This window comes from Rhinoderma darwinii, chromosome 3, assembly GCF_050947455.1.
Source record: "Rhinoderma darwinii isolate aRhiDar2 chromosome 3, aRhiDar2.hap1, whole genome shotgun sequence".
NCBI lineage: Eukaryota > Metazoa > Chordata > Amphibia > Anura > Rhinodermatidae > Rhinoderma > Rhinoderma darwinii.
In genome coordinates, this window is record NC_134689.1 from 360,688,834 (window position 1) to 360,713,882 (window position 25,049).

The 25,049-nt window shown below is 46.4% G+C and overlaps 1 protein-coding gene across 1 annotated transcript; it reads right to left on the minus strand.

Annotated features, from left to right (window-relative positions):
• Positions 1–1,005: 1,005 nt before the first annotated feature.
• VAMP5 (vesicle associated membrane protein 5) lies at positions 1,006–21,380 on the minus strand. Its single transcript, XM_075855352.1, has 3 exons — positions 21,251–21,380; positions 2,502–2,639; positions 1,006–2,030 (listed from the first exon to the last, which is right to left on the minus strand). Exons 1-3 carry the CDS (start codon positions 21,251–21,253, stop codon positions 1,848–1,850), a joined length of 324 nt encoding a protein of 107 aa, XP_075711467.1. The 5' UTR covers positions 21,254–21,380; the 3' UTR covers positions 1,006–1,847.
• Between the last annotated feature and the right edge of the window lie 3,669 nt (positions 21,381–25,049).

Consider the following 25,049-nt stretch of genomic DNA (forward strand, 5'->3'; position numbering starts at 1 on the left):
AATGGTTGATTGTTGTTTTTTCACTGAAATATACATTATTTTTATGGTTTCCACGTCCAGTTGAGTTCCCAGCTATATGGGTTCAATAGCAGTTTTTATGATTTTCACTTATTCAGTTTATTTTGTTTCAATTCGTTTTCATCCTAATTAAATGGTGAATTACCGCGAATTATTGCAAGTACGATACATCGCTAAACTTCTGTATATTTTATTGTCTTTTAGCAACTGCTTAAATTCATTGATATGGATATTAATGTTTTATATGATTGTCTGCAATTCCCCCCCCCCTTTTTTCTTATGACAAAATCCCATACCGCATTTTATTTCCACTCTGCCGATTTTAGTTTAAATTAGCATTATACATAATTGGATTTCTTTTTTTGTACCTGTCATGTTTGAACTGTTCACAGTGATTACGTCATCTTGCACTTTAACCCTGTCTACATTGGCGGTTTTTTTTCTCCCGCGTGGTGTATTTAAAGGGCTGTTGTTCAGACTACAATGTTTGTGGCCTGAGGAAGATGCCGGTGCGGCATTGAAACGCGTAGCCTACAATAAAGTTTCAATTCTAAACTACTACTGTATCCGTTCCTGAGTAGCAGCGCCGTATGGGGTCCCGTTTTTTCAAATAATTTATACATTCTGTAGATGAGGACACGCTGGCTGAATCTGCCTGTGGCCGCTGCTGGAGAAATGTGATGTGACATAGCGCCTATTTAAATGAATGAGCGACCATGTTATACAGAGTCCTTCAGAGTGGGAATCACTCTATGCTGCTGTTCTCCATTCTGGCTAATGAATGGGGGTCCTGAGGAGGTGCCCCCTCCCCTCCATGACAATAAAATGCCTTAAAGGGCTTATGTACAGGGGCTGTCCTAATGGGAAAACCCTTCTAATAGGCGAATCTGCCATTTTAATTATGTTATTTCTACAACCTTTTCACTGTTTTACTCCATAAACCATCTTACTCATCTCTATATTTATCTTCTGTATATCAACAAAGAACACATTGAGAGTGCTTTATAAACCAAGTGTATTAGATGTGAAAGCTTAAAATTGTAATCCACCCAGTAAACGATGACAAGTTCTTGATCCCTAGGTATATGCGGGTCATGTTCTACAACCAAGCACCGAGAGGGTTATTGGGGTTCACATGCATAGGAATTGCAGTATATGTACACACAGAGGCACAGGAGGAGTTATCTTAAAGAAACACTAAACCTAAGTTTAGCAAAGTGTATCCGGAGGTCTTCAGAACTGAAATCATGTGAGATCAGTGATCCTGGGGAAAGATATTTCACTGCTACAGACAGTCTCTCACAAATTAAATTGCACTCAACATGTACTCAACAAGTGCATTGAGAGAATTTAGACTTTAGATTTATTGTCCCTTTAATGTCCAAGGTGAGCAACAACACTCAAGCAAATACGTGCATAGTCCAAAGTTTTTCGATAGCTCAGCTGACAGTATATAGCTAAACACACAGAAAAAAAGGCGATCATCAAAAACACAATAATGATCTGCAGGACCGTACATAAATCTGAAGAGAGGTCTCTACATGTTCGTCAGCGCTGTGTACAAAACATACTCTGAAAGACCACATGCCATGGCAGGTGTACAAACGGTGGTCATCTGAGACCTTCATACTCAGGTTCAATGGGCAGTAGTGAGGTCTATGTCCACTGGTTAATGGAAAAGCAATGCTCTGCATTCCGATTGGATTGTCAATCATGAATATTCTGCAGATCTTTACAGATATTATTAAGTAAGGCTTCCATCTTTTTTGTCTCCCTACAATATCCCATCTGTTAAGTAGTTGAAGAGTCAACCATGCCTTTCATTCAGTTCAGTTGTGGTCCTCTGCTGCTGTTTTTGGTGCCTCTTCACCACCACTCAGCTGAGTGACAATAATAATAATGATAATAACTAAAGCCAAAAGAACTATTAATCCAGAAATAATGTACCAGCGCCATTTCTCCCAACGCGTTTTACGTTCCACAGTTTGGGCTGTCTTCTGGAAGCTGATGGCCTGTAAGTGGAAACATTGAGTTAATTTTCTTATCCGGACAATCTCTTCTACATATGAGAGTACGGTGCATGTTACTCAATAGACATATACTTTATGTTTCTTGGGTTCAACGTTTTCTATGCAACAAATCTGAGCTTATAATTGCAACATCTTTCATTAGGTTAGAAAAAGAACATGGATGATCACAGTAATACCACCAGTAGACAAACCCAAAGTTTCACTTACCTGGTCACCACCAATAAGGAGATCCCCCACCACCTCTGCTGATGTGTATGCTCACTATGACTTCCCAAGTGGCCATATGGAAGACAGTGGGGGGATCTCCTCAGCGGCTTAATTAATCTAGCAAGTAGAACTTTGGGGGTCACTGTTGGCTGATGTTGTTTGTCTTCTTCTGCAAACTAAAGAACTGTTGACAAATCAAATGTCTATAGAGAGCTTAACGCAATTTTACAAAAACTAAGGACATACCATATTCTTCAGTTCACCTGAGCGAACTTCTAGATTTTCAAGCTTTCCTTCCCTCTCGAATATTTTATCCACATTATGTTTCATTAGTATCTTCACCTCTTCAGCACTCTGCTGACACTCCTCGAGCTTCTGAGAAGCCTGGAATGAAAAGAAAAAAACATTATAAGGATAAAAACTAGTAAGTTTTTTGTAAATTTGACCACTTACAATAATTTTTTTCTGACCACCTGCAAACTGGTTATACTATTGTGCCCACTCACTCTGGTTACCTGTCTCTGCTAAAATGTATAACCCCCATACTAGTCTATGCCCTCAGCAATGATGCACCATCATACATTTCACCTCTCAACTCCATCTACTAAACCACCCATGCTATTTGTCAAGCCAATTATCTATATTTATCATTGTTGCTCATTACTTCCTTTCACTTTCCTCTCCAGGACTTCTCCTACGCTGTACCCACCCTATGAACTTTTTCCCTCTGACAATTAGATATGTTCCTATTGTTCAGGGTACCATGAAAACCCATTTGTTTTTAAGAATGCTTATGCCACATAACAAAAACTAGAGTAAATGGCTCGCACACAGACCGACCTGTTCACTCAACATTGCTGTCCTTAAACTTGCTCCCCTCTTTGCATCACTGTGCACGTTATATCTGTGTTGGAGCATACACTGGATCAAAAATGAAACACAAAAATAACTTTGTACCTATTGAGAACTCAATAGATATTGACAGTACCTGTAACAGTGACATTACAGCCGTTGTGGATAGATTAAAAAATATTATGAATACTCATCACTATTTTATGGACTAAAAAAATTATCCCAATAAGGGGTCCATAGGCTTCACCACACTCGAGGGGGTCCATTGCTTAATAAAAGGCTTAGAAACCCCCACCACCACTATTTTGAAAGCACTTTATAGAGTATAAAGGCAGGCTTACATGGGCAGATGTCTGCCCATAACGAGTACTTATCGCCGTGCTCGTTAACAGGTCTTTTTACACGGGCCGATGCTTTCTGTATGGGAACGAACCATTGTTAATACGATCGTTCGGTCCCCAAGACTTGTTGGAAGCACATACTCTGTTTACATGGTTGAAGACAACGGCCGTCACACGGACGCATGTATTTCAGTGGGGCCATTCACATGGCTGTTGTTTCAACGGAGTGTGTAAAGGGTCCGTTGAAAAATATAACCTGTCCTATTTTCTTCTGTTTTCACAGATCCCCCAATAGACTGTAGTCTATGAGGGATTCATGAGAAATGGTCGTTTTTCACGTCCGAGTTTGCACTAGTTCGTGTGAATCTGGCCTAAGGCAACCTTTCAGCGAGTCAGATGCTCACGCAACGTGCAGACTGATTTCCGTCACTACTGAAGTGGGGTCACACTTTAGTAAAAATCAGCGGCGTTGCTAGCACTGAGCACTAGGAGCACATGCCCCAGGTCTTTTTGGCTGGTGCCCAGGATCTCCTGTCACCAGCGATCCACATTTTATCCTCCACCAGTGCCCCATGTATTTTCAGAGTCTACTAACACCCTGGATCCAATTATTATAATGATTATTTAGACTCATTTAACTGCCAGTGATTAACCTTTACTTACATATAATGATCATCCAGTCTTATAATACTAGCTCATGATAACGCTTTACGTCACTTCCATGCTTGGGAAGTTTCAGGCTAACTGCTCAATATCACAACTTGTGCAACCAAACACTTGAGTAAATATTTCTCTGAAGATAAACCCGCTTCTATTTTAAGCGACAAACAGGTTTCATCAGGCCGTCACCATCCTTTTGCAGCTGCTTATGAGAAAACACGCTTGTCTGTGCTCACACAGACTTATATCCTGCCAGGTACTGCGTGGGTGTTTTTCACTGCACCCTCTGCATCTTCATAGACTGGTACTGAAAATTGCACAAAGATATATGTAATACCTTGTGCCCTAGGGGTGGTCCCACTTGGCTAGAGTGGAGAGTCCTCTTTGGACAACCCCTTTCTATATGATGTTTTTAGACATGGAGTTAAAAGGGTCTTCCAGTCCCTAAAAACTGATGGCCTATCAGGATAGGCTATCAATAGCTGATGGGTCGGGGTCCGACTCCCGGTATCCCCGCCAATCAGCAGTTTTTAAAGGGGTGCAGCTATCATACGAGCGCTGCTTTGCTCACTGTGAATCATCGACACAAATTTAGCGACAATTCACATTATTGTATCCTTCATCTCCCATTGAAGTGAATGGAAGAAGGCTGCAATACCTGGGAATCGCCGCTACATCTATGTCAATGATTCACAGTGAGCATGTAAAAATGTAGGGGAAGCAGTGCTCGTATGAGCGACGTGGCCCCTTTAATACAGCTGATCGGCAGGTGTCCCGGGAGTCAGACCCTGACCAATACGCTATTGATGGCCTATCCTGAGGATAGGGCATCAGTTTTTAAGGACTGGAAAACCCCTGTAATAGAGGAAGGTCTACCACTTGGACCTCCACTTTTAGCCAGAGTGGAGAGATGCAGTGTACTCACAATCCGGTTATTCCCTGTTCTTACAGCTGGGAACCTGCCACAGGAACTAGGGCTTTCCAAAGAGGACAGTCACTTTAACAAAAGAAGTCAATTCCAGGGTTTATATTTACTGGTTGTTTTTACAAGATATTTCAAAGACAATACTCAATGAAGGAAAAAAAGAATCGCTCTGAAATCCCAGGATGGAGTGAGTAAAAAAAGAAATCACTAGCGACTCCCTCGACTGGAGCACTTTCAATTAGATTTTCAAGCTACTGACTGCATTTCTATGGACAGCAATTTCTGGCGATATTTTTTTTAATGGTAATCAACAAAAAGCCTGTGTGTAGCCCCAGTCTTTATAGGTTTACACTTGCATTTTTCTGTGGCTGTATTTTGTTTCATAGTAGGAACACATTTGATAGCTGAGGCACAAAATATACACACACATATACACACATATATATATACAGCAGACAAAAAATAGCGAAAGCACACTGCGAACACTAATGTAACCTAAACCACTAAATATAAATAAATATGCATTACTGCTAAATCCACCTACAATAGGGAGGTTCTTAGTGCACATTTTGATCAAAAAGTGTTTGCCCACCTGTCACGACAAGGCGACCTATGCAAGGTGGGGACCTACTCTGCACATACACCCGGAACTGGGACTAAGCCTACATATATATGTCCTTCTCAATGAATTAGAATATCATCAAAAAGTTTATTTATTTCAGTAATTCAATTCAAAATGTGAAAATTATATTATATAGATTCATTACACACAGAGTGATCTATTTCCAGCATTTTTTAGTTTGAGGGTATGTTCACACGAGGGCGTCCGTTACGGCTGAAATTACGGGGATGTTTCAGCCTGAAAACATCCCTGTAATTTCAGCCGTAACGGCATGTGCAGGCGCTTGAACGCCGCGTCCATTACGGGCGTAATTAGCGCTGCTATTCATTGGAGTCAATGAATAACGGCTCCAATTACGCCCAAAGAAGTGACAGGTCACTTCTTTGACGCGGGCGTCTATTTACGCGCCGTCATTTGACAGCGGCGCGTAAATTACGCCTCGTGTGAACAGACAAACGTCTGCCCATTGCTTTCAATGGGCAGATGTTTGTCAGTGCTATTGAGGCGCTATTTTCGGACGTAATTTGGGGCAAAAACACCCGAATTACGTCCGTAAATAGGCCGTGTGAACATACCCTTAATGTTGATGAATATGGCTAACAGTTAATGAAAACCCAAAATTTAGTCTCCCAGAAAATGTGAATATTGTGTAAAAGTTGAAGATTGTAGACACATGGTGTGACACTCTAATCAGCTAATCAACACAAAGCACCTGCAAGGCCTTTACAAGGACTGCTCTGTTGCTCAGTGGTCCAAAGTCCTGTTTTCAAATGAAAGTAAATTTTGCATTTCATTTGGAAATCCAGGTCCCAGAGTCTGGAGGAAGAGTGGAGAGGCATCAATCCAAGCTGCTTTCGGTCCAGTGTGAAGTTTCCACAGTCAGTGATGGTTTGGGGGCCATGTCATCTGCTGTTGTTGGTCCACTGTGTTATATCAAGTCCAGAGTCAATGCAGCGTCTAGCAGGACATTTTCGAGCACTTCATGCTTCTCTCTGCTGACAAGCTTTATGGAGATGCTGATTTCATTTTCCAGCAGGACTTGGCATCTGCCCACACTGCCAAAAGTACCAATACCTGGTGTAATAACCACAGTATCACTGCGCTTGATTGGACAGCAAACTCACCTGACCTAAACCCCATAGAGGATCTATGGGGTATCGTCAAGAGGAAGATGAGACCCCAGACCCAACAATGCAGACGAGCTGAAGGCCACTATCAAGGCAACCTTGGCTTCCATACCACCTCAGCAGTGCCACAGGCTGATCGCCTCCATGCCACGCCGCATTGATAACACCTCAGCAGTGCCACAGGCTGATCGCCCCATGCCACGCCGCATTGATAACACCTCAGCAGTGCCACAGGCTGATCGCCTCCATGCCACGCCGCATTGATAACACCTCAGCAGTGCCACAGGCTGATCGCCTCCATGCCACGCCGCATTGATAACACCTCAGCAGTGCCACAGGCTGATCACCTCCATGCCACGCCGCATTAATAACACCTCAACAGTGCCACAGGCTGATCGCCTCCAAGCCACGCCGCATTGATAACACCTCAGCAGTGCCACAGACTGATGGCCTCCATGCCATGCCGCATTGATAACACCTCAGCAGTGCCACAGGCTGATCGCCTCCATGCCACGCCGCATTGATAACACCTCAGCAGTGCCACAGACTGATGGCCTCCATGCCACGCCGCATTGATAACACCTCAGCAGTGCCACAGGCTGATCGCCTCCATGCCACGCCGCATTGATGCAAGTATTGAGGGCATATACTGGATATATTTTTCAGTAGGACAACATTTCGGTCTTAAAAATAATTTTTTAAATTGGGCTTATATAATATTCTACTTTTCTAAATTTTGGGTTTTCATTAACTGTTAGCCATAATCATCAACATTAAAAGAAAAACATGCTGGAAATAGATCACCCTGTGTGTAATGGATCTATATAATATAGGAGTTTCACTTTTTGAATTGAATTACTGAAATAAATAAACTTTTTGATGATATTCTAACTCATTGAAAAGGAATAGTGTATATATACATACTGTGTTTTATTTTATTTTACGTACGTAAATATGTGCTTTTTCCATACCTAGGTCAATAGAGGAAAAAGGATCAGTCACAAGTCTGGCAGATCTATTGTTTCTACAGGATCCATGCTGCATTTCTCCATTAAAAAAAAAAGGGATCCTGATGGAATGGATGGAAAGTGATACCAAAGGCCTTTCCTTATCAGTTTGAATCCCATAGAAACTACTGGAATACATTGATATATCTGTTAGGCCTAATTCACACGAGCGTATTTCATGTCCGTCACACGGGCCTATGCAATTCAATGGGGCCATTCAGACATTCAGTGTTTTTCACGCTGCGTGTGTCCGCTGCGTGAAACTCACTGCATGTCCTATACTTGTGCGTTTCTTGCGCATCACGCACCCATTGAAGTCAATGGGTGCGTGAAAATCACGAACAGCACATTGACGCACTTCCATGTGCCATGCGTTTTCCACGCAACAGTTGCTAAAGAAATGATGAGAAAAAGAAAACCACCTCCTTCAGTTTATTTTGCTGACGTAAAAAACGCATGACATACGGATGACATACGCGCGTAAAAAACGCAGACACGCACCATACACTGATGTCGCATGGAACTGCAACGCAGGAAAAACGCAGCTTTTTTTTACGTGCGCAAAACGGACACGTTCGTGTGAATAAGGCCTTACATCTAAGAAAATATGTATTTAAAAAAAAACATAAAAACAGTATTAGGCCAATTCACCAAGGGTATTTTTTTTTAAGCATTTAAAACCACATAAAAAACCCCTACAACAGAAAGGTATCTTAAAAAAGTAAGCATTTTGTTTGTTTTTGCCATTTTTCAGCTGTTTTTGATGCATATTTTTAAGGTATATTAAAAATCCTATTGAAGTCTATGGAGGAAAACGCCATGAAAAAATGCCATAACGTCAGCATACTACATTTTGAAAAAGGGCCACTGACCACAAAAACACCAAATAAACTATTACAAACCAAAACCCTATGTACTGTATGTAGCAATATTCATATGTTCCCATTGGAAATCACCATGTACATTGTATCACACGATCTTTTGTTTACTGCTCCGACTTCAAGCCTTGCAGCATTCTCCTGTTACCATTACATCACCTTCACTTCCCCTCCGCACATATCAACAGTTCCTGTTTTCACTTTTTTGTTTTGTGTTCCTCGCTCCTTTACCCCCAAACATTCAGTGGCATACCTGCTTCAGAGGCAAGTAATGCAAATGTTTTTGGGTTTGTATATGTGTTTTGCCATGCCGAAATTGACCACCACCCTCTTCTCCATTTTATGCTTTTGGTTACCATGCATCCAGGGGCGTAACTAGGAAAGACTGGGTCCCATAGCAAACTTTTGACTGGGGCCCCCCCTCCCCTGGGTGTCACACAACCCCCCCCCCCCTTGTAGATAGTGCCTTTCTTACAGCCCCCCTGTAGATAACGCCATACAGCCCCCTCTGTAGATAACGCCATACAGCCCCTCCTGTAGATAACGCCATACAGTCCCCCTTGTAGATAACGCCATACAGCCCCCTCTGTAGATGGCACCATACAGCCCCCTCTGTAGATAGCGCCATACAGCCCCCTCTGTATATGGCGCCATACAGCCCCCTCTGTAGATGGCGCCATACAGCCCCCTCTGTAGATGGCGCCATACAGCCCCATCTGTAGATAGCGCCATACAGCCCCCTCTGTAGATATCTACAGGGGGGCTGTATGGCGCTATCCACAGGGGGACTGTATGGCGTTATCTACAGAGGGGGCTGTATGGCGCTATCTACAGGGGGGCTGTATGGCGCTATCCACAGGGGGTCTGTATGGCGTTCTCTACAGGGGGGACTGTATGGCGTTCCCTACAGGGGGGTCTGTATGGCGTTATCTACAGGGGGTCTGTATGGCGTTCCCTACAGGGGGGTCTGTAGGGAACACTATACAGCCCCCCTGTAGGGAACGCCATACAGCCCCCCCTGTAGGGAACGCCATACAGCCCCCCCCTGTAGGGAACGCCTTACAGCCCCCCTGTAGGGAATGCCATACAGCCCCCCCCTGTAGCGAACGCCATACAGCGCCCCCCGTAGGGAACGCCATACAGCCCCCCCTGTAGGGAACGCCATACAGCCCCCCCCCTGTAGGGGGAGCTATACAGCCCCCCCCTGTAGGGAACGCCATACAGCGTCCCCAACCCCCCAAAAAAATGCGACCTACAGTGTGAAAAGACAAAAGACATGTATCCCCTATTCACAGGATAGGGGATACATGTGTGATCGCTGGCAGCGATAGGGAGAACGGGGGACCGAAAGTCCCCCAAGTTCTCCATGACTAACCTCTGACTTCCGGCGTCTGCGCTGGTCACGCATGCGCACAAGCGTGACCGGCGCTCCATTCATTTCTACGGAGCTGCCGACACAGACCCCGGAAGTCAGAGGTTTGTGATGCAGAACTCCAGGGGACTTTCAGTCCCCCGTTCTCCCTATTGCTGCCAGCGATCACACATGTATCCCCTGTCCTGTGGATAGGGGATACATGTCTTTGTTTAATGGCAGAGCGGGGAGATACCTCCCTGCTCTGCCATAGTGTTCAGTGGCGTCCCGCTGTAGCAGCCATAGCGGCTGCTAGCGGAGCCTCCGGCCATGGTGGGGGCCCGTGCCGGCGGGCAACACGGGCCACCTCATGCCGCGGGCCCCGTAGCAGATGCTACGGCTGCTATAGCGCTAGTTACGCCACTGCATGCATCTCTTTACGGGGATTAGACACTGGTATGTAGTAGTCATTTTTTTTTTTTCCCTACTTTAACTTTATTTAACTTTTTTTTTGACACATTTTATTAGTCTCCCTAGGGGACTTGAACCAGCTATCGTTAGATCGGTAGTACAATACACTGCAATACTAATGTATTGCAGTATATTGTCATTTTCACTGGCTTCCGATAAGCCTTGCCAGAGGCAGGGCTTAACAGAGGCAGAGTGAAGGCAGACCTGGGGGTCTTCATTAGGCTCCTGGCTGCCATGACAACCATCGGCACCCCAGGGTCGATAAGCTGCTGGAGGGGGCTGCCCCCTCTATTTAACGAATCAGATGCCGCGGTCACGATTGACCACAGCATTTGATGGGTTAAACGGCCAGGAACAGCGCTGTTCCTAGCCGTTAGTCCCGGGTGTCAGCTGACACCTGCAGCGTATATGGAGCAGGCTCAGCTCGTGAGCCCGATCCATATATCATCCCCCGCACCAGAACGTGCAATTCCGTCGTGGTGCGTGAAGTGGTTAAAGAATAACATAGAGAATGTGGTTTAAGCGTACCTTCACACGAAGCGTAAACTGTGGAATTTCCATCCGTATTATCTATGTAGAAATTCTGCAGCGTTTTCGCAAGAGAAATTGACATGCAGATTGAGAATCCGCACCACAGGTCAATTTCCGCACGTCTTTCCTGCTATTTTTTTTCTGCAGAGTGTGGATGAAATTTATCCAAATCATATCCACTTTGCTGCCACTGTAATACGCAGCAGAATTTCCACACAGGAAATCTGGATGGAGTGGATGGATTCTGCAGTGTTTACCCCGTGTGGTCGAACCCTTAGATGGAGGTGTCCAAAGCAAAATACAGGGGTACAGGAGGGCCAATAGCAGTCTATCAGATCTCTATCACAGCTTAAATGAGGCCGTAGAGTGAGTTATTTTTAACTCTTAATAACATTGATTGGGGTACCATACCCCATGTAACAAGCAAGTATATTATATAAAAGAAAATAACCTCTGCTAAGCCGCAGCTGAAGCCTGTGTAGTCTGAGACAATGTGACTAGCTCATGCAAATGCTGTTTGGTTGTCGTGTTGTCATCACCAGCACAGGCTTCAGCTGTGGCCTAGAAGAGCACAGAAGGGTATCTCTGAAATGGCGCAGTGACGGTAAGTAAAACTGTAGTGACATTTGAAGCTTCCATAAGCTCAGAAGAGGTCTCGAAAAGATACCACTGTGGAATTACCCCATTAATTTCTACAAAATTCGTACTTAATAGATCAACCTGATCACACTGTGCAAAGTGCAGCTGGACCTGTGTGTCAATGTCGCTAATATACATTTATTTATTACAACTGCACAATGTAATTGTCACGAAGCGGGTAGTGGACCCACTAGGCCGTACCGCTGTAGCGGGGAGGCAGCTGGCCAAACAACAGGAAACCCCAGAAATACAATGTCCCGCACAAGGGTACCTGGATAGTCAAGACGGTGGCCGAAGCTCTGGCACAGATGGAGATGAATGCAGCAGATAGCGACAAACGTGGCGGATGACACATTAGCCGCAAGTTGCGCCAGACGTGGTGGATTCCTCCGGACGTGGCAGATGACACAGAACGTGGCGGATTCCTCCGGACGTGGCAGATGACACAGGACGTAGCACGACTTGATACTAAGGAACAGCACGGGAAACAGGAACGGGGAACAAGGCACGGGTCACAGCAGGAACGGGAAACACTAAGGGACCATTTGCAAGACAGACTGGGAAAACTAACAACGCTCAGGCAAGGATTAGAAGGCCAGGGGCCTTCTTATAGACCAGGAAATTGTGGCAGTTGATGATGATGACTTCCTCCTATTTGCGTTGCGCGCGCACGCTTGTGCACGGCCTCATCCTACGTGACACAGCCGAACGGAGCAGAAGTGAACGCTGGCGTCTCCTAGGAAGGAGATGGGGACCAGCGCTCACAGATCCATGGCTGCGGGCGTCGGGAGGTGAGTAAACCCGACGGCCCGCGGCCATGGACGCTACAGTATCCCCCCTTTTACGCCCCCTCTTCTTGGGGCCAGAACGAGAGAGGAACTTTTTAATAAGAGCAGGAGCGCTGAGGTTCACCTCTGGCTCCCAGGACCTGTCCTCAGGACCAAACCCTCTCCAGTCCACCAAATAGAATGTCCTTCCTCCTACCCTTTTGCAGTCCAGGATTTCTTTTACCTCGAATACATCAGAAGGACCGCTGGGAGCAACTGTGGAACTAGAAGTCTTGCTGTAGCGGTTCAGGACCACTGGTTTCAGGAGGGACACATGGAAGGAGTTAGGGATTCTGAGGGTAGGAGGCAGCCGCAGCTTATAGGAGACAGGGTTGATTTGTTGCAGGATCTCGAAAGGACCAAGGAACCTGGGAGCAAACTTGTATGAAGGCACCCTCAAGCGAATATTCCGAGAGGACAGCCAGACTTTAGTCCCCGGAAGATACTGAGGCGGCTCTCTTCTCCTAGTATCTGCCTTACACTTCATGCGATCTACCGCCAGCAAAATAGAGGACCAGGTCTGTTGCCAGATTTGCAGGAAGACCCCATATGCAGAGTCAGCAGCGGGTACCTGAGATGAAGTCGACACAGGAAGAGGGACTCTGGGATGTTGACTGTACACGATGTGAAACGGAGTGGAAGTGGTGGACTCACTTGTGTGATTGTTGTATGAAAACTCGGCCCATGGAAGAAGCTGTACCCAGTTATCGTGCTGTGAAGAGATGAAGTGGCGGAGATAATTTTCCATGATCTGGTTGATCCTTTCGACTTGCCCATTGGACTGGGGGTGATAAGCTGAGGAAAAGTCCAAACTCACATCCAGGAGTTTACAGAGGGCTCTCCAGAACTTAGAGGTAAACTGAACACCCCGATCTGACACGATGTGTAGAGGCAAGCCATGCAAGCGAAAGATGTGTAGAATGAAGAGACTCGCCAGATGAGGAGCAGAAGGTAGGCCGGTCAGCGGGATAAAATGAGCCATCTTAGAGAACCGGTCCACCACCACCCAGATAGTGTTGCATCCTGCTGAGGGGGGAAGGTCAGTGACAAAGTCCATCAGAATGTGCTGCCAAGGGGCACTAGGTACAGGCAGAGGTTGAAGCAGGCCGGCAGGCTTGGAGTGAGTCACTTTGTTAGAGGCACACACCGTGCAAGAAGAGACAAAGTCCAGAACATCCTTAGGTAGCGTGGGCCACCAAAAGCGACGAGCAATCAGGTCTCGGGTTTTACGGACACCAGCGTGCCCAGCAAGTTTAGAACTGTGTCCCCAGCGGAGAATTCTTATCCTGTCTGCCAACCGAACAAAAGTCCTCCCAGGAGGCATGTCTCTAACCTGCAGAGGATTAGCAGAGACAATGCAGGACGGGTCTATGATAGTCTGAAGGGACTCCACCGTGTCTTCCGTCTCAAATGATCTGGCCCTCACATTCTTGTCCGCGGGACGGTAGTGGATCACAAACTGAAAACGGGTGAAGAACAGCGACCACCTGGCTTGACGGGGATTCAGTCGTTCTGCAGACTGAAGGTAAGTAAGGTTCTTGTGGTCGGTGAAGATCAGGATGGGGTGAGCAGCGCCCTCTAGAAGATGTCTCCACTCCTCCAGGGCCAATTTGATGGCCAGTAGCTCCCGATCTCCAATGGAGTAATTGCGCTCAGCAGAACAAAACAGTCTTGAGTAGTAGCCACATACTACTGCCTTTCCTTTGGAGCTCCTCTGGAACAGAAGTGCACCTGCACCAACAGAGGAAGCGTCCACTTCTAGAGAGAACTGCCGAGATACGTCAGGATGATGGAGGATCGAGGCTGAAGTGAGGGCTTTCTTGAGGTTAAAAAATGCGGACTCAGCCTCTGGAGTCCACACTTTGGCGTTCACACCCTTCTTTCTAAGGGTTGAAATGGGAGCCGTCAGAGAAGAGAAGTTAGGAATAAACTGCCGGTAGAAATTGGCGAATCCCAGGAACCGCCGTATGGCCCTTAAGCCTTGAGGACGTGGCCACTCCAGGACAGCTTTCACTTTCTCAGGATCCATTTTGAGGCCTTGATCTGAGATGATGTAGCTCAGGAAGGGCAGAGAATTCTTCTCAAAGATGCACTTCTCCAGCTTGGCGTATAAATGATTCTCACTCAATCGTAGTAGAACCTGACGGACATGCCTCCGGTGAGTCGTCGGATCTGGGAAGAAAATCAAAATATCATCGAGATATACAACAACACAGACATAGAGTAGATCTCGGAAGATATCGTTAACAAACTCCTGAAACACTGCGGGAGCGTTACACAGTCCGAAGGGCATCACTAGGTATTCGTAGTGCCCGTCCCGGGTGTTAAATGCCGTCTTCCATTCATCACCCCGGCGAATCCGGACTAGATTGTAAGCCCCCCACAGGTCTAGCTTAGAATTTTTTTGGGCTCCTCGTATGGGATCAAACAGCTCAGAAATGAGTGGCAACGGGTATTTGTTCTTGACTGTGATCAGGTTGAGGCCTAGGTAGTCAGTGCAGGGACGAAGGGATCCATCCTTCTTTTTAACGAAGAAGAATCCAGCCCCAGCCGGGGAGGAAGACTTTCGTATGAAAACCCTCTCCAGATTCTCCTTAATATAGGCCGACATGGATAGAGACTCAGGCAAGGAGAGAGGATATACTCGGCCACGGGGGAGAGAGGCATTAGGAACCAGTTCAATGGGGCAGTCATAGGTCCGATGTGGAGGCAGCGTCTCAGCCTCCCTTTTGCTGAAAACATCTGCATACTGAGCAAACTGGGGAGGCAGTCCCGCCAATGACTGAGGCAGAGGAGGCTTGACAGGATGGATCTGCAACAGACATCGACCATGGCACTTGGAGCCCCATTGGAGAACCTCTTCAGAATTCCAGTCCAGGACTGGGGCATGTAGTCGAAGTCAAGGCAGACCCAGCAGAACAGGATTGATGGCCTTGGGCAAAACAAGGAAAGAAATTAATTCAAAATGCAGGACTCCAACTTGGAGCTTCAACGGCTTGGTTTTTGAAACGATGGGATCAGGCAGAGGCAGTCCATTAACTGAGGCAACAGCCAAAGACATCTCTAGGGGAACTGTGGGCAACTGAAGATGATCCACTAGCTCTTTCTGGATGAAATTAGCAGCAGAGCCAGAGTCAAGATAGGCAGAAACTTGATGCGTCCTGTCGCCGGATACTAGGGTCACAGGAATAGTCAACTTGGAACAGAATGCTCTGTTAGGTTTCGTTCCACCTAGGGTTGTCTCTCCAACCAATCCTAGGGGTCTCCCTGGCCTCTGGGGACACAGACGCACAATATGGCCTCTGAGGCCACAATACAGACAAAGTCCAGAAGTGCGTCTGCGTTGTCTCTCCTGGGTAGACAATTTGTCATAATTACTCTGCATAGGATCCTCTGGTGGGGTGACTGAGGAGGATTGCTGGAAAGTAGAATCCAGCCTAGGAAGTACTCTCTCCCGGAGAACCTCTTGGGAACGCTCCCGGTTCCTCATGTCAACCTGGGAGGCGAGTAGGATAAGATCGTCCAGGGTAGATGCCAGATTGCGAGCAGCCAGCTCGTCCTTGATCCCTGAAGACAGTCCCTGCCAGAATGTAGCCACCAAAGCCTCGTTGTTCCAGGTCAATTCTGCAGCCAGGATACGGAACTGGATGGCATACTAGCCCACGGAGAGGTCTCCCTGGTGTAGGGTCAGCAAGGATGCAGCAGCCGAAGAAACTCTCCCAGGTTCCTCAAAGATCGAGCGGAAGGTCCGCAAGAAGCACTGCAAGTCCCGGGTCTCTGGTCCCTGATGTTTCCACAGAGGATTAGCCCATGCCAGGGCTTTGCCAGTAAGGAGAGAGATGATGAAGGCGATCCTGACATCATCCGAACAGAAGGACCCGGCATGTAGTCTGAAATGGATCAGGCACTGATTCAATAAACCCCTGCAGGACCTCGGATCTCCGTCATAGCGTGGAGGTAGCGGCAAGAAACACAGGGGGTTGGCACCGGTACAGACAGGAAGTGTAGCAGGAGGAACCGCAGGAACAAGTGCGGTGATGACTGTGGTGGGAGCAAGCATCCGATGGGCTATGGCGTTCACCGACAGGAGGAGCTGGTCTTGTCGTGACTGGAGATCCTCCATCTCAGCCAGCATGGCTCGTGTCGTCAAAGTCTCAGGTTGACCAGCGGGGTCCATGGCCTGAGCGTACTGTCACGAAGTTGGTAGTGGACCCACTAGGTCGTACCGCCGTAGCGGGGAGGCAGCTGGCCAAACAACAGGAAACCCCAGAAATACAATGTCCCTCACAAGGGTTCCTGGATAGTCCAGACGGTGGGCGAAGCTCTGGCACAGATGGAGATGAATGCAGCAGATAGCGCCAAACGTGGCGGATGACACAGGAGCCGCAAGTTGCACCAGACGTGGCGGATTCCTCCAGACGTGGCAGATGACACAGAACGTGGCGGATTCCTCCGGACGTGGCAGATGACACAGGACGTGGCGGATTCCTCCAGACGTGGCAGATGACACAGGATGTGGCGGATTCCTCCGGACGTGGCAGATGACACAGGACGTGGCACGACTTGATACTAAGGAACAGCACGGGAAACAGGAACGGGGAACAAGGCACGGGTCACAGCAGGAATGGAAAACACTAAGGGACCATTTGCAAGACAGGCTGGGAAAACTAACAAGGCTCAGGCAAGGATTAGAAGGCCAGGGGCCTTCTTATAGACCAGGAAATCGTGGCAGTTGATGATGATGACTTCCTCCTATTTGCGCGCGCAGACCCTTTAAGGCCGGGCACGAGCGTGCGCGCGCACCCTATGGGACACAGCCGAACGGAGCGGAAGTGAGCGCTGGCGTCTCCTAGGAAGGAGATGGGGACCAGCGCTCACAGATCCATGGCTGCGGGCGTCGGGAGGTGAGTAAACCCGACGGCCCGCGGCCATGGACGCTACCGTAATTTACAAAAAGAATTACTTACAGGCGGAGAATTTCTCTCTAAAGGGGTTTTCCAGGCGCAAAAAATGGATGGCCTACCCTCAGGATAGGCTATCAATAGCTGATTGATCGGGGTCCGACTTTAGGTACCCCCGCCGATCAGCTGTTTTGTAGGGGCTGCATGGCTGCAGATTTGCAGCTATGGGGACCAAATCTTATCAAATTGTGCTACAGTATCTTGTCTAACGGCATTAAGTTTGTCAACACAAATTTAGCGGCGATTCACAGGTATTGCAGCCTATTCTCCCATTCACTCCAATACAAGAAAAGGCTGAAATACCTGTGAATCGCCGCTAAATGCATGTCGATGAGTAATTAGAACTTATTTGTTTTTCTAACTGGCATAGAAAATCGCAATTTGCACTTTTGGTCTTTTTACGCTGCACTTTGGTGGAAAGGGGCATAGCTTCCCAAAAGGGGTGGGGCCACAGGGGCCCGACAAATTCATATTATAATTGGTGTAAATTATAGTAAAAATCTATGCCAGCTAGATTTTACTCTGTGGTGCCTAGCAAGGTAGAGGTCCATGCTGGGCCCCATACCTTGCCCCTCCACACCGCAATAAAATTATGCTCACCTCACCGCTCCTCTTCTCTCATCTGGGTCACCTCAGAATGACGCAGCTCATACAACGTACTGACACGGGGCAGAATCAGGACATTGTAGCACTAATGACATTGTGTGCTGCGTCACATATAAGGGCCTCATGCTGCTTGGCGCCAGGACCTTGTATTGGCCGCACTAGAAGGAGGAAACCCGGAGGGGAGAAGAGGAGTGGTGAGTATATATATTTTTTCTTTTATGCCCGATTGTGGGGTGGGGAAATGGTTGTTGCACGGCTGCGGTCGTTGCGCCACAGTTATGGCGCACAGCCGTGGTAACGGCCAGCAGGAAGATGCAACTGATTTATTAATAGTGCACCTCGTAATAAATCTGTTGCATCTTACTCCTGCAGATAGCTAAGACTGGCTTATGAATTGCCATTGTTACGCTGGGTTCCCACATAGCATAAACGCTGCAGAAGATTCCCAGCATTTACAGTAATAGCAAAGTGAATGGGATTTAACAAATCTCAGGCATACGCTGCGTAAAAAAAAAACCCACACAAAAGTCGTACAGAAAGAGTTCTGCGGTGCGACATTCAATTCGGCAGCATGTCAATTGTTGCGGTTTTTACAGCACTTACGCAGCGGAAACGCATTAAAAACGGCTGGAAATCTGCAGGTACTCATATACTTTGCTACAATAAATGTTTTACACAGTTAATCCGCAGGTAAAACCGTTGCAGGGGAAAACCCCAGCGTTTCTCGCATCGTTTCAGCAAAAACTCACTATTTGCTGTGGATTTCTGTGACAGACTTATCTGTATTTTTTTTTTAATGTATTCCGCTGCAGATTTTTCTGTTTAAGAAAATCTGCAGCATATCCTGTGTGTGCGAACATACCCTTGTAAATCTGCCCCATAGACATATCATTTATTCTCGTTAACATGTGTGAAAAATAACCCAATAAGGTAAGGCCCCATTTACGCGTTGGAAGAGAACGACCAAGACTTCCAAGTACTTCCCTGGCCCCCTAATTCGCCGGACTTGAACGCAATTGAGCATTTGTGGGACCCCCTCGATCGTCTTGTTCGCTCTATGGATCTTCCCCCACGCACCCTCCAAGTAATGTGGGGTGCACTGCAGTCACCATGGCTCCAGATACCGGAGACAACCTACCAGCACCTTATTGAGTCACTCCCAGCCCGTCCAGCTGCTGTCCGTGCTGCACATGGCGGTTACTCTGGATGTTAGCTGGTGGTCATAATAATGTGACTTGTCTATGTATATAACACCACACTGAAACTCTACATATTGCCTATTTGTTTGTTTTAGGACAAAGGGCAAAAAGTTACCAAATAAATAAGGCAATGGCTAAACAGCAGCATCTGTAGACTGTAGTTCAGTAGTGCCATACAGCCAGGAGAACTCAATTGTTATTTTGGGTTGTACTGGCAACAACATTTATCTGCGGAACTACAACCTCCACTGTGAATCCCCATTGCACATGCTTTGGTCCCCTGCACACACATCGGATCTGTTGCAGATTTTCCATCTGAACTTTCCGGCAGAAAATCTGCAGCAGATGACTGTTGCAGGCAAGTGGACATTTTTCGCATGAAAATCAGAGCACGCTGTGGCTTTTCAAGTCAGCAGCATGCTCATTCTGTTTTTTCTGTTCACTGCGGATTTCACCCTTTTTAATGTAGAAGGGCTGAAATCCGTAGCAAAATCTGCAGCACAATCCACAAGTAACATGCAAATTTTGCTGCAGAAACACTGCGGGAAATCCGCAACAAATCTACTACATATGTGGATACCCTTTGAGTTGCACTGTAAGTCAACTGAAAGCTGCATATTGCGGCTGAAACACCCAGAGCAGCGCAGTTTTACTGAACCGTACTTAGATCCCAATAGAACCCTGTAGAACGGCATGGGACTGAACCATAGGGGTTTGTCCACATGTAACGGATTTGCTGCGTATTTTCTGTCCAGATGTGCATGCGGAAAATACACAGTGGAATACAGTAGCAGCAAAGTGGGTGGGATTTAACAAATGTCATCCACACACTGCGGAAAAATTCAACCCAGAAATTCACCTGCGGTGCGTAATTTAAGTGTCGCATCATGTCAATTATTGCTGTGGAAAGTGGACCGACAGGTGGTGGAAATGACATTACTGGAGAGGAAATATCACCATCACACAGCCCTTGAAAAAAACATGCCAAAAAAACGTAGCAAAAATATGTGACTGCTACCATGTAGCTGATGCCAACTTTTGTGGAATCCAAAATGATAACGTGACAGTCACATCCCATAGAAGTCAATGGAAATTTACACTTGTGTGACTGCTGTTCAACTGGAGCATGACTTTTCCATTGACTTATATGGCGGAAAAACAAAACGTTGTACGAATCAAATCTCACGCAACTTGAGTTTTTTAAGTGATCACAAGATATGAGACGTCCTCTAAGGGCCCATTCACACGAACGTGAATCTCGTCCGTGTGCTGCGCATGGAAATCACGCACAGAACACGGACACATTGATTCCAATGGGGCCGTTCACACATGCAGGAGTTTTCACGCAGCGAGAGTCCGCTGCGTGAAACTCACTACATGTCCTATATTGGTGCGTTTTCACGCACCTATGCGGCCATTAAAGTCAATGGGTGCGTGAAAAACACTCACAGCTCACGGATGCACATCTGTGTGCTGTGCGTGATTTGCGTATCAATTCGATTTACAAAAAAATATGTGCTGTGCAAGTGCGTGAAAAACACGTCACTCGCAAAGCACAGATGCAATAACGCACATGGACCAGATTTACGCATGTTATTTATGCTCGTAAATCTGTCACGCTCGTGTGAATGTAGCCTTATTCTAGCCTGAATTTTATTTTTGTTTATACGTAAAAGCAAAAACTTCCATATACAGGATATAAATATAAAACAAGAGCGACTACACAGTCACACAAACCTGCCAAATCATTAAAAGCAAAAAACAGAAAAAATAAAAGTTACGTTAGACAGGCAAAGTGCCAGCTTGGACTCTTGTACCCCTATCCTGGGCATTATGCTATGCTCTCCTGCCCCCTCCCCAACTATGATCCATGAACCTTCCTTATTGCTTACTAGACGAAAGTGAAACTAGCAAGGAAAAGATTCAGACACAAGAAGAGGCTGAGAAGGTGAAAGGGGGAAGCAGTGCCCAGGAGACTGGCAGGCAGCTGTCACTTACCATGGCTCGCAGTGATCCTGGCAGCAGCGGGTATGGTGGTGGCTGTAAGTGTGTTACATTGTGGCAGTGAATGCGAGTACAGCTGACACTTTGTGAACTGTCTACCAGGGACCGCCCGCCTGTCCTCTATTCCTCCCCCTCAGCTCCCAGCCCTTCTCTGACTATCTGCCCCTTGTCCTGGAGAGGAGGAGCTGCTGATAATAGTGTTGTCCTTGTGCTGCCACCACACAGCAGGCACGGGGAAGCTGGCATGAATAAACAATCATTATCTGATCTTTCCACACCCATGTTACTCCATACAGATCACTGTCATTTCTGGTAAGGTCATTCCAATAATTCAACCCACAATAATGTGGTTATTTAAAAAGGTGCACCTAAACTTTTATGGGAAATGAAACGCACAACAATTGTACTTCTCGCAGGACGTAAATGTGTCTGTGACTTCCTTGTTTTATCATCAAAAAACTGCTGTTTATAAATTCTAATATTAGAAGCACATTTGGGAGTTGCTGTATATGAAATTCCCTCAAAGAGGTACATGTTTTCCTTTGACCCACTGTCCTATTCTTTCTTTTTCTTACATCATGTGGACGAGCGGCTTCGTGTGCATCACTTAGCTACGGAGGAGATGGTACTAGGATCCACTAAGGAAAGAAGACAAGCTGGCGGAGGCAGTGTGATGCTCTGGGTAATGTTCTGCTGGGAAACCTTGTGTCCTGGCATTCATGTGTTTGTTACTTTGACACCTACCTAAACATTGCTGCAGACAAAGTACACACTTTTATGGCAGCGTACATGGGTTGACGTAACATTGGTGCCACACAAGGGCCCAGAAGGTTAGGGGCCCACTACCACCTTATAAGCAGTTAGCATCCAGCTACTCTCTATAGCTCATAATTACTGGTGGTTTATTCGAGAAACATAAGGGGGTGCTCCATGATGAGCTATTAAAGAGCAGGGGGTCCATATGCTGTTCTTGCACAGGATCTTTCTGCTGTCTGTGTCCACCCCTGGGAGCGATAGTCCCTTTTTTGCAGGATAACGCCCTGCCCCACTGCAAAAATTGTTCAGGAATGGTTTGAGGAACATGAGAAAGAGTTCAAGGTGTTGACTTGGACTCCAAATTCCCCAGGTCTCAATTCTTGGAGCATCTGCGGGATGTGCTGAAAAAGTCCAATCCATGTAGGCGCCACCTCGCAACTCACAGGGCTTAATGGGTCTGCTGCTAACGTCTTGCTGCCAGATACCACAGGACACCTTAAGAGGTCTTGTGGAGTCCATGCCTCAATGGGCCAGAGCTGTTTTGGTGGCACTAGGGGAATTTACACAATATTAGGCTGGTGGTTTTAACACAGATCTATCAGATTTTTAAGCTGCTCTGAGGGCATAAAGTAGTGACAGACGCGCTGATTTCAGCGATCTGTCACTTATTTGATCATGTTTAATAGTTTCTGAGAACTTAAAGGTTATATTTGCGGTGTGCGGCTAGCGCTGCAGACATGGAGTCCAATGATATGCATGATATTCACTCTCCCTTCACCCTCCAGCCGCTGACTGACACATTTCTCCCTATTCACAGTGAGTATGTTCACACGGCAACGCCAATTACGTCTGAAATTACGGAGCTGTTTTCATGCGAAAACAGCTCCTGAATTTCAGATGTTTTGACAAGTGCACGCGTTTTTCGCGGCGTCTTTTACGGACGTAATTGGAGCTGGTTTTCATTGGAGTCAATGAAAAACAGCTCCAATTACGTCCCAAGAAGTCACATGCACTTCTTTGAGGCGGGCGTCTTTTTACGCGTCGTCTTTTGACAGCGGCGCGTAAAAAAAAAAGCCCGTCTGCACAGAACGCCGTAAGACCCATTGGTTTGGAGCCGTTTTTTCGGGCGTAATTCCAGGTGTAAAACGCATGAATTACGTCCGTAAATAGGGCGTGTGAAATACCCTAATGAATCTAATCTATCTGCGGGTAGCGCGGGTTAGTGACAAGGCTGGTAAACTCAGTGTTTAAACTGAGCATAAGTGTATACGTACAGATCTGTCAAAAAAAGCAAAGCGGATGATGCCAGAAGTTACTGACTCTGATAGGGCAAGATGAACTTAGTGACAGGTTTCCTGTCACCACATTATAAGTGCCCTATATCCTACATAAGGAGATCGGCGCTATAATGTAGGTGACAGCAGTGCTTTTTATTTTAAAAAGCTATCTGTTTTCACCACTTTATTAGCAATTTTAGATTTATGCTAATGAGTTGCTTAATGCCCAACTGGGCGTGTTTTTACTTTAGACCAAGTGGGTGTTGTACAGCGGAGTGTATGACGCTGACCAATCAGTGACCAATCAGCGTCATACACTTCTCTCCATTCTCAGCGCATAGGGATCCTTTTAGATCGCTATGCGCAGTCTTAGGCTGGGTTCACACAACCTATTTTCAGGCGTAAACGAGGCGTATTATGCCTCGATTTACGCCTGAAAATACGGCTGCAATACATCGGCAAACATCTGCCCATTCATTTGAATGGGTTTGTCGACATACTGTGCCGACGACCTGTAATTTACGCGTCGTCGTTTGACAGCTGTCAACCGACGACGCGTAAAATGACTGCCTCGTCAAAGAAGTGCAGGTCACTTTTTTGGACGTAATTTGAGCCGTTTTTCATTGAGAACAGCTCCAAATTACGGCCGTCAATGACGCCTCGCAAAATGTGAGTAGGAGCAATTACGTCTGAAATGACAGAGCTGTTTTCTCCTGAAAACAGCTCCGTAATTTCAGATGTAAATGCAGTTTGCGTGTGCACATACCCTTATACTAACACATTAACAATACTGAAGTGTTTAGACAGTGAATAGACATTCCACGGGATGTCTATTCACAATCTCTGCACTTCGTTACTCTGTCTGTGGTAGTTACAGCAGAGGAAGCGTAATCTAGCGAGATTACGCGGTAAATGACAGGTTACAGCGAGATTACGCTTTGCTCTGCTGTAACTACCAAGAAACAGTAACGAAGTGCAGAGATTGTGAATAGACATCCCGTGAAATGTCTATTCACTGTCTAAACACTTCAGTATTGTTAATGTGTTAGTATTAGGGCTTATTCAGATGAACGGGATATACATCTGTGCAACGCGCGTGATTTTCACACGCGTCGCACGGACCTATATTAGTCTATGGGGCCGTGCAGACATGTGCGTGATTTTTACGCAGCGTTGGTCCTACTGCTCCAGTGGCATAATACCATGCTGTAAACAGCAGCCTACCCTTCCCCTTGGCTGCCCTGAACTAATATCAGATCTCTCCTTCTCATACATTGCGATAATAGAAGAATATTGAGGCGTTGCTATAAATGCAATTCTCTAATGTTCTGGGGTAGGCTCATATTACAAATACTTATCATGTAGTGTCACAGCCTGCACCTTTGCTTTTACTTGTGTCTCTAATTTTAGACCCGCTTGTCGAGATCACTAACCATAGCATGTGAAGTCCTGTACTGTAGAAGAACTGGAGGTTCGCTGACGTCACCGCCTGCCTGCCGGCTGTATTGTCCTTTGTTACGGGAAGTCATTTTATGTTATAAGAGCTGGATATAGAGAAGTTTAGTACTTTCCTGTTTGGTACAACAGTTGCCTATTATGGCACCAGGAAGGATGAGAAACAACGCAGAGATTGTTTTACTATATTGCCTTGTTTACACATGGAATATACTGTATTTGGGGAATGTACCAATAAAGCTTTGTTCACATCTGCGTTGGGGTCCCGTTCTGAAGTTCCGTCTGAGGCTTCCTTCAGAACGGGA

What these genes read in the sequence shown, in the direction of transcription:
- VAMP5 (XM_075855352.1), bottom strand. An exon ending in CAGGTGAACTGAAGAATATG is followed by an intron (nt 2,031 to 2,501) that starts GTATGTCCTTAG and finishes TTCCACTTACAG; the next exon opens with GCCATCAGCTTCCAGAAGAC.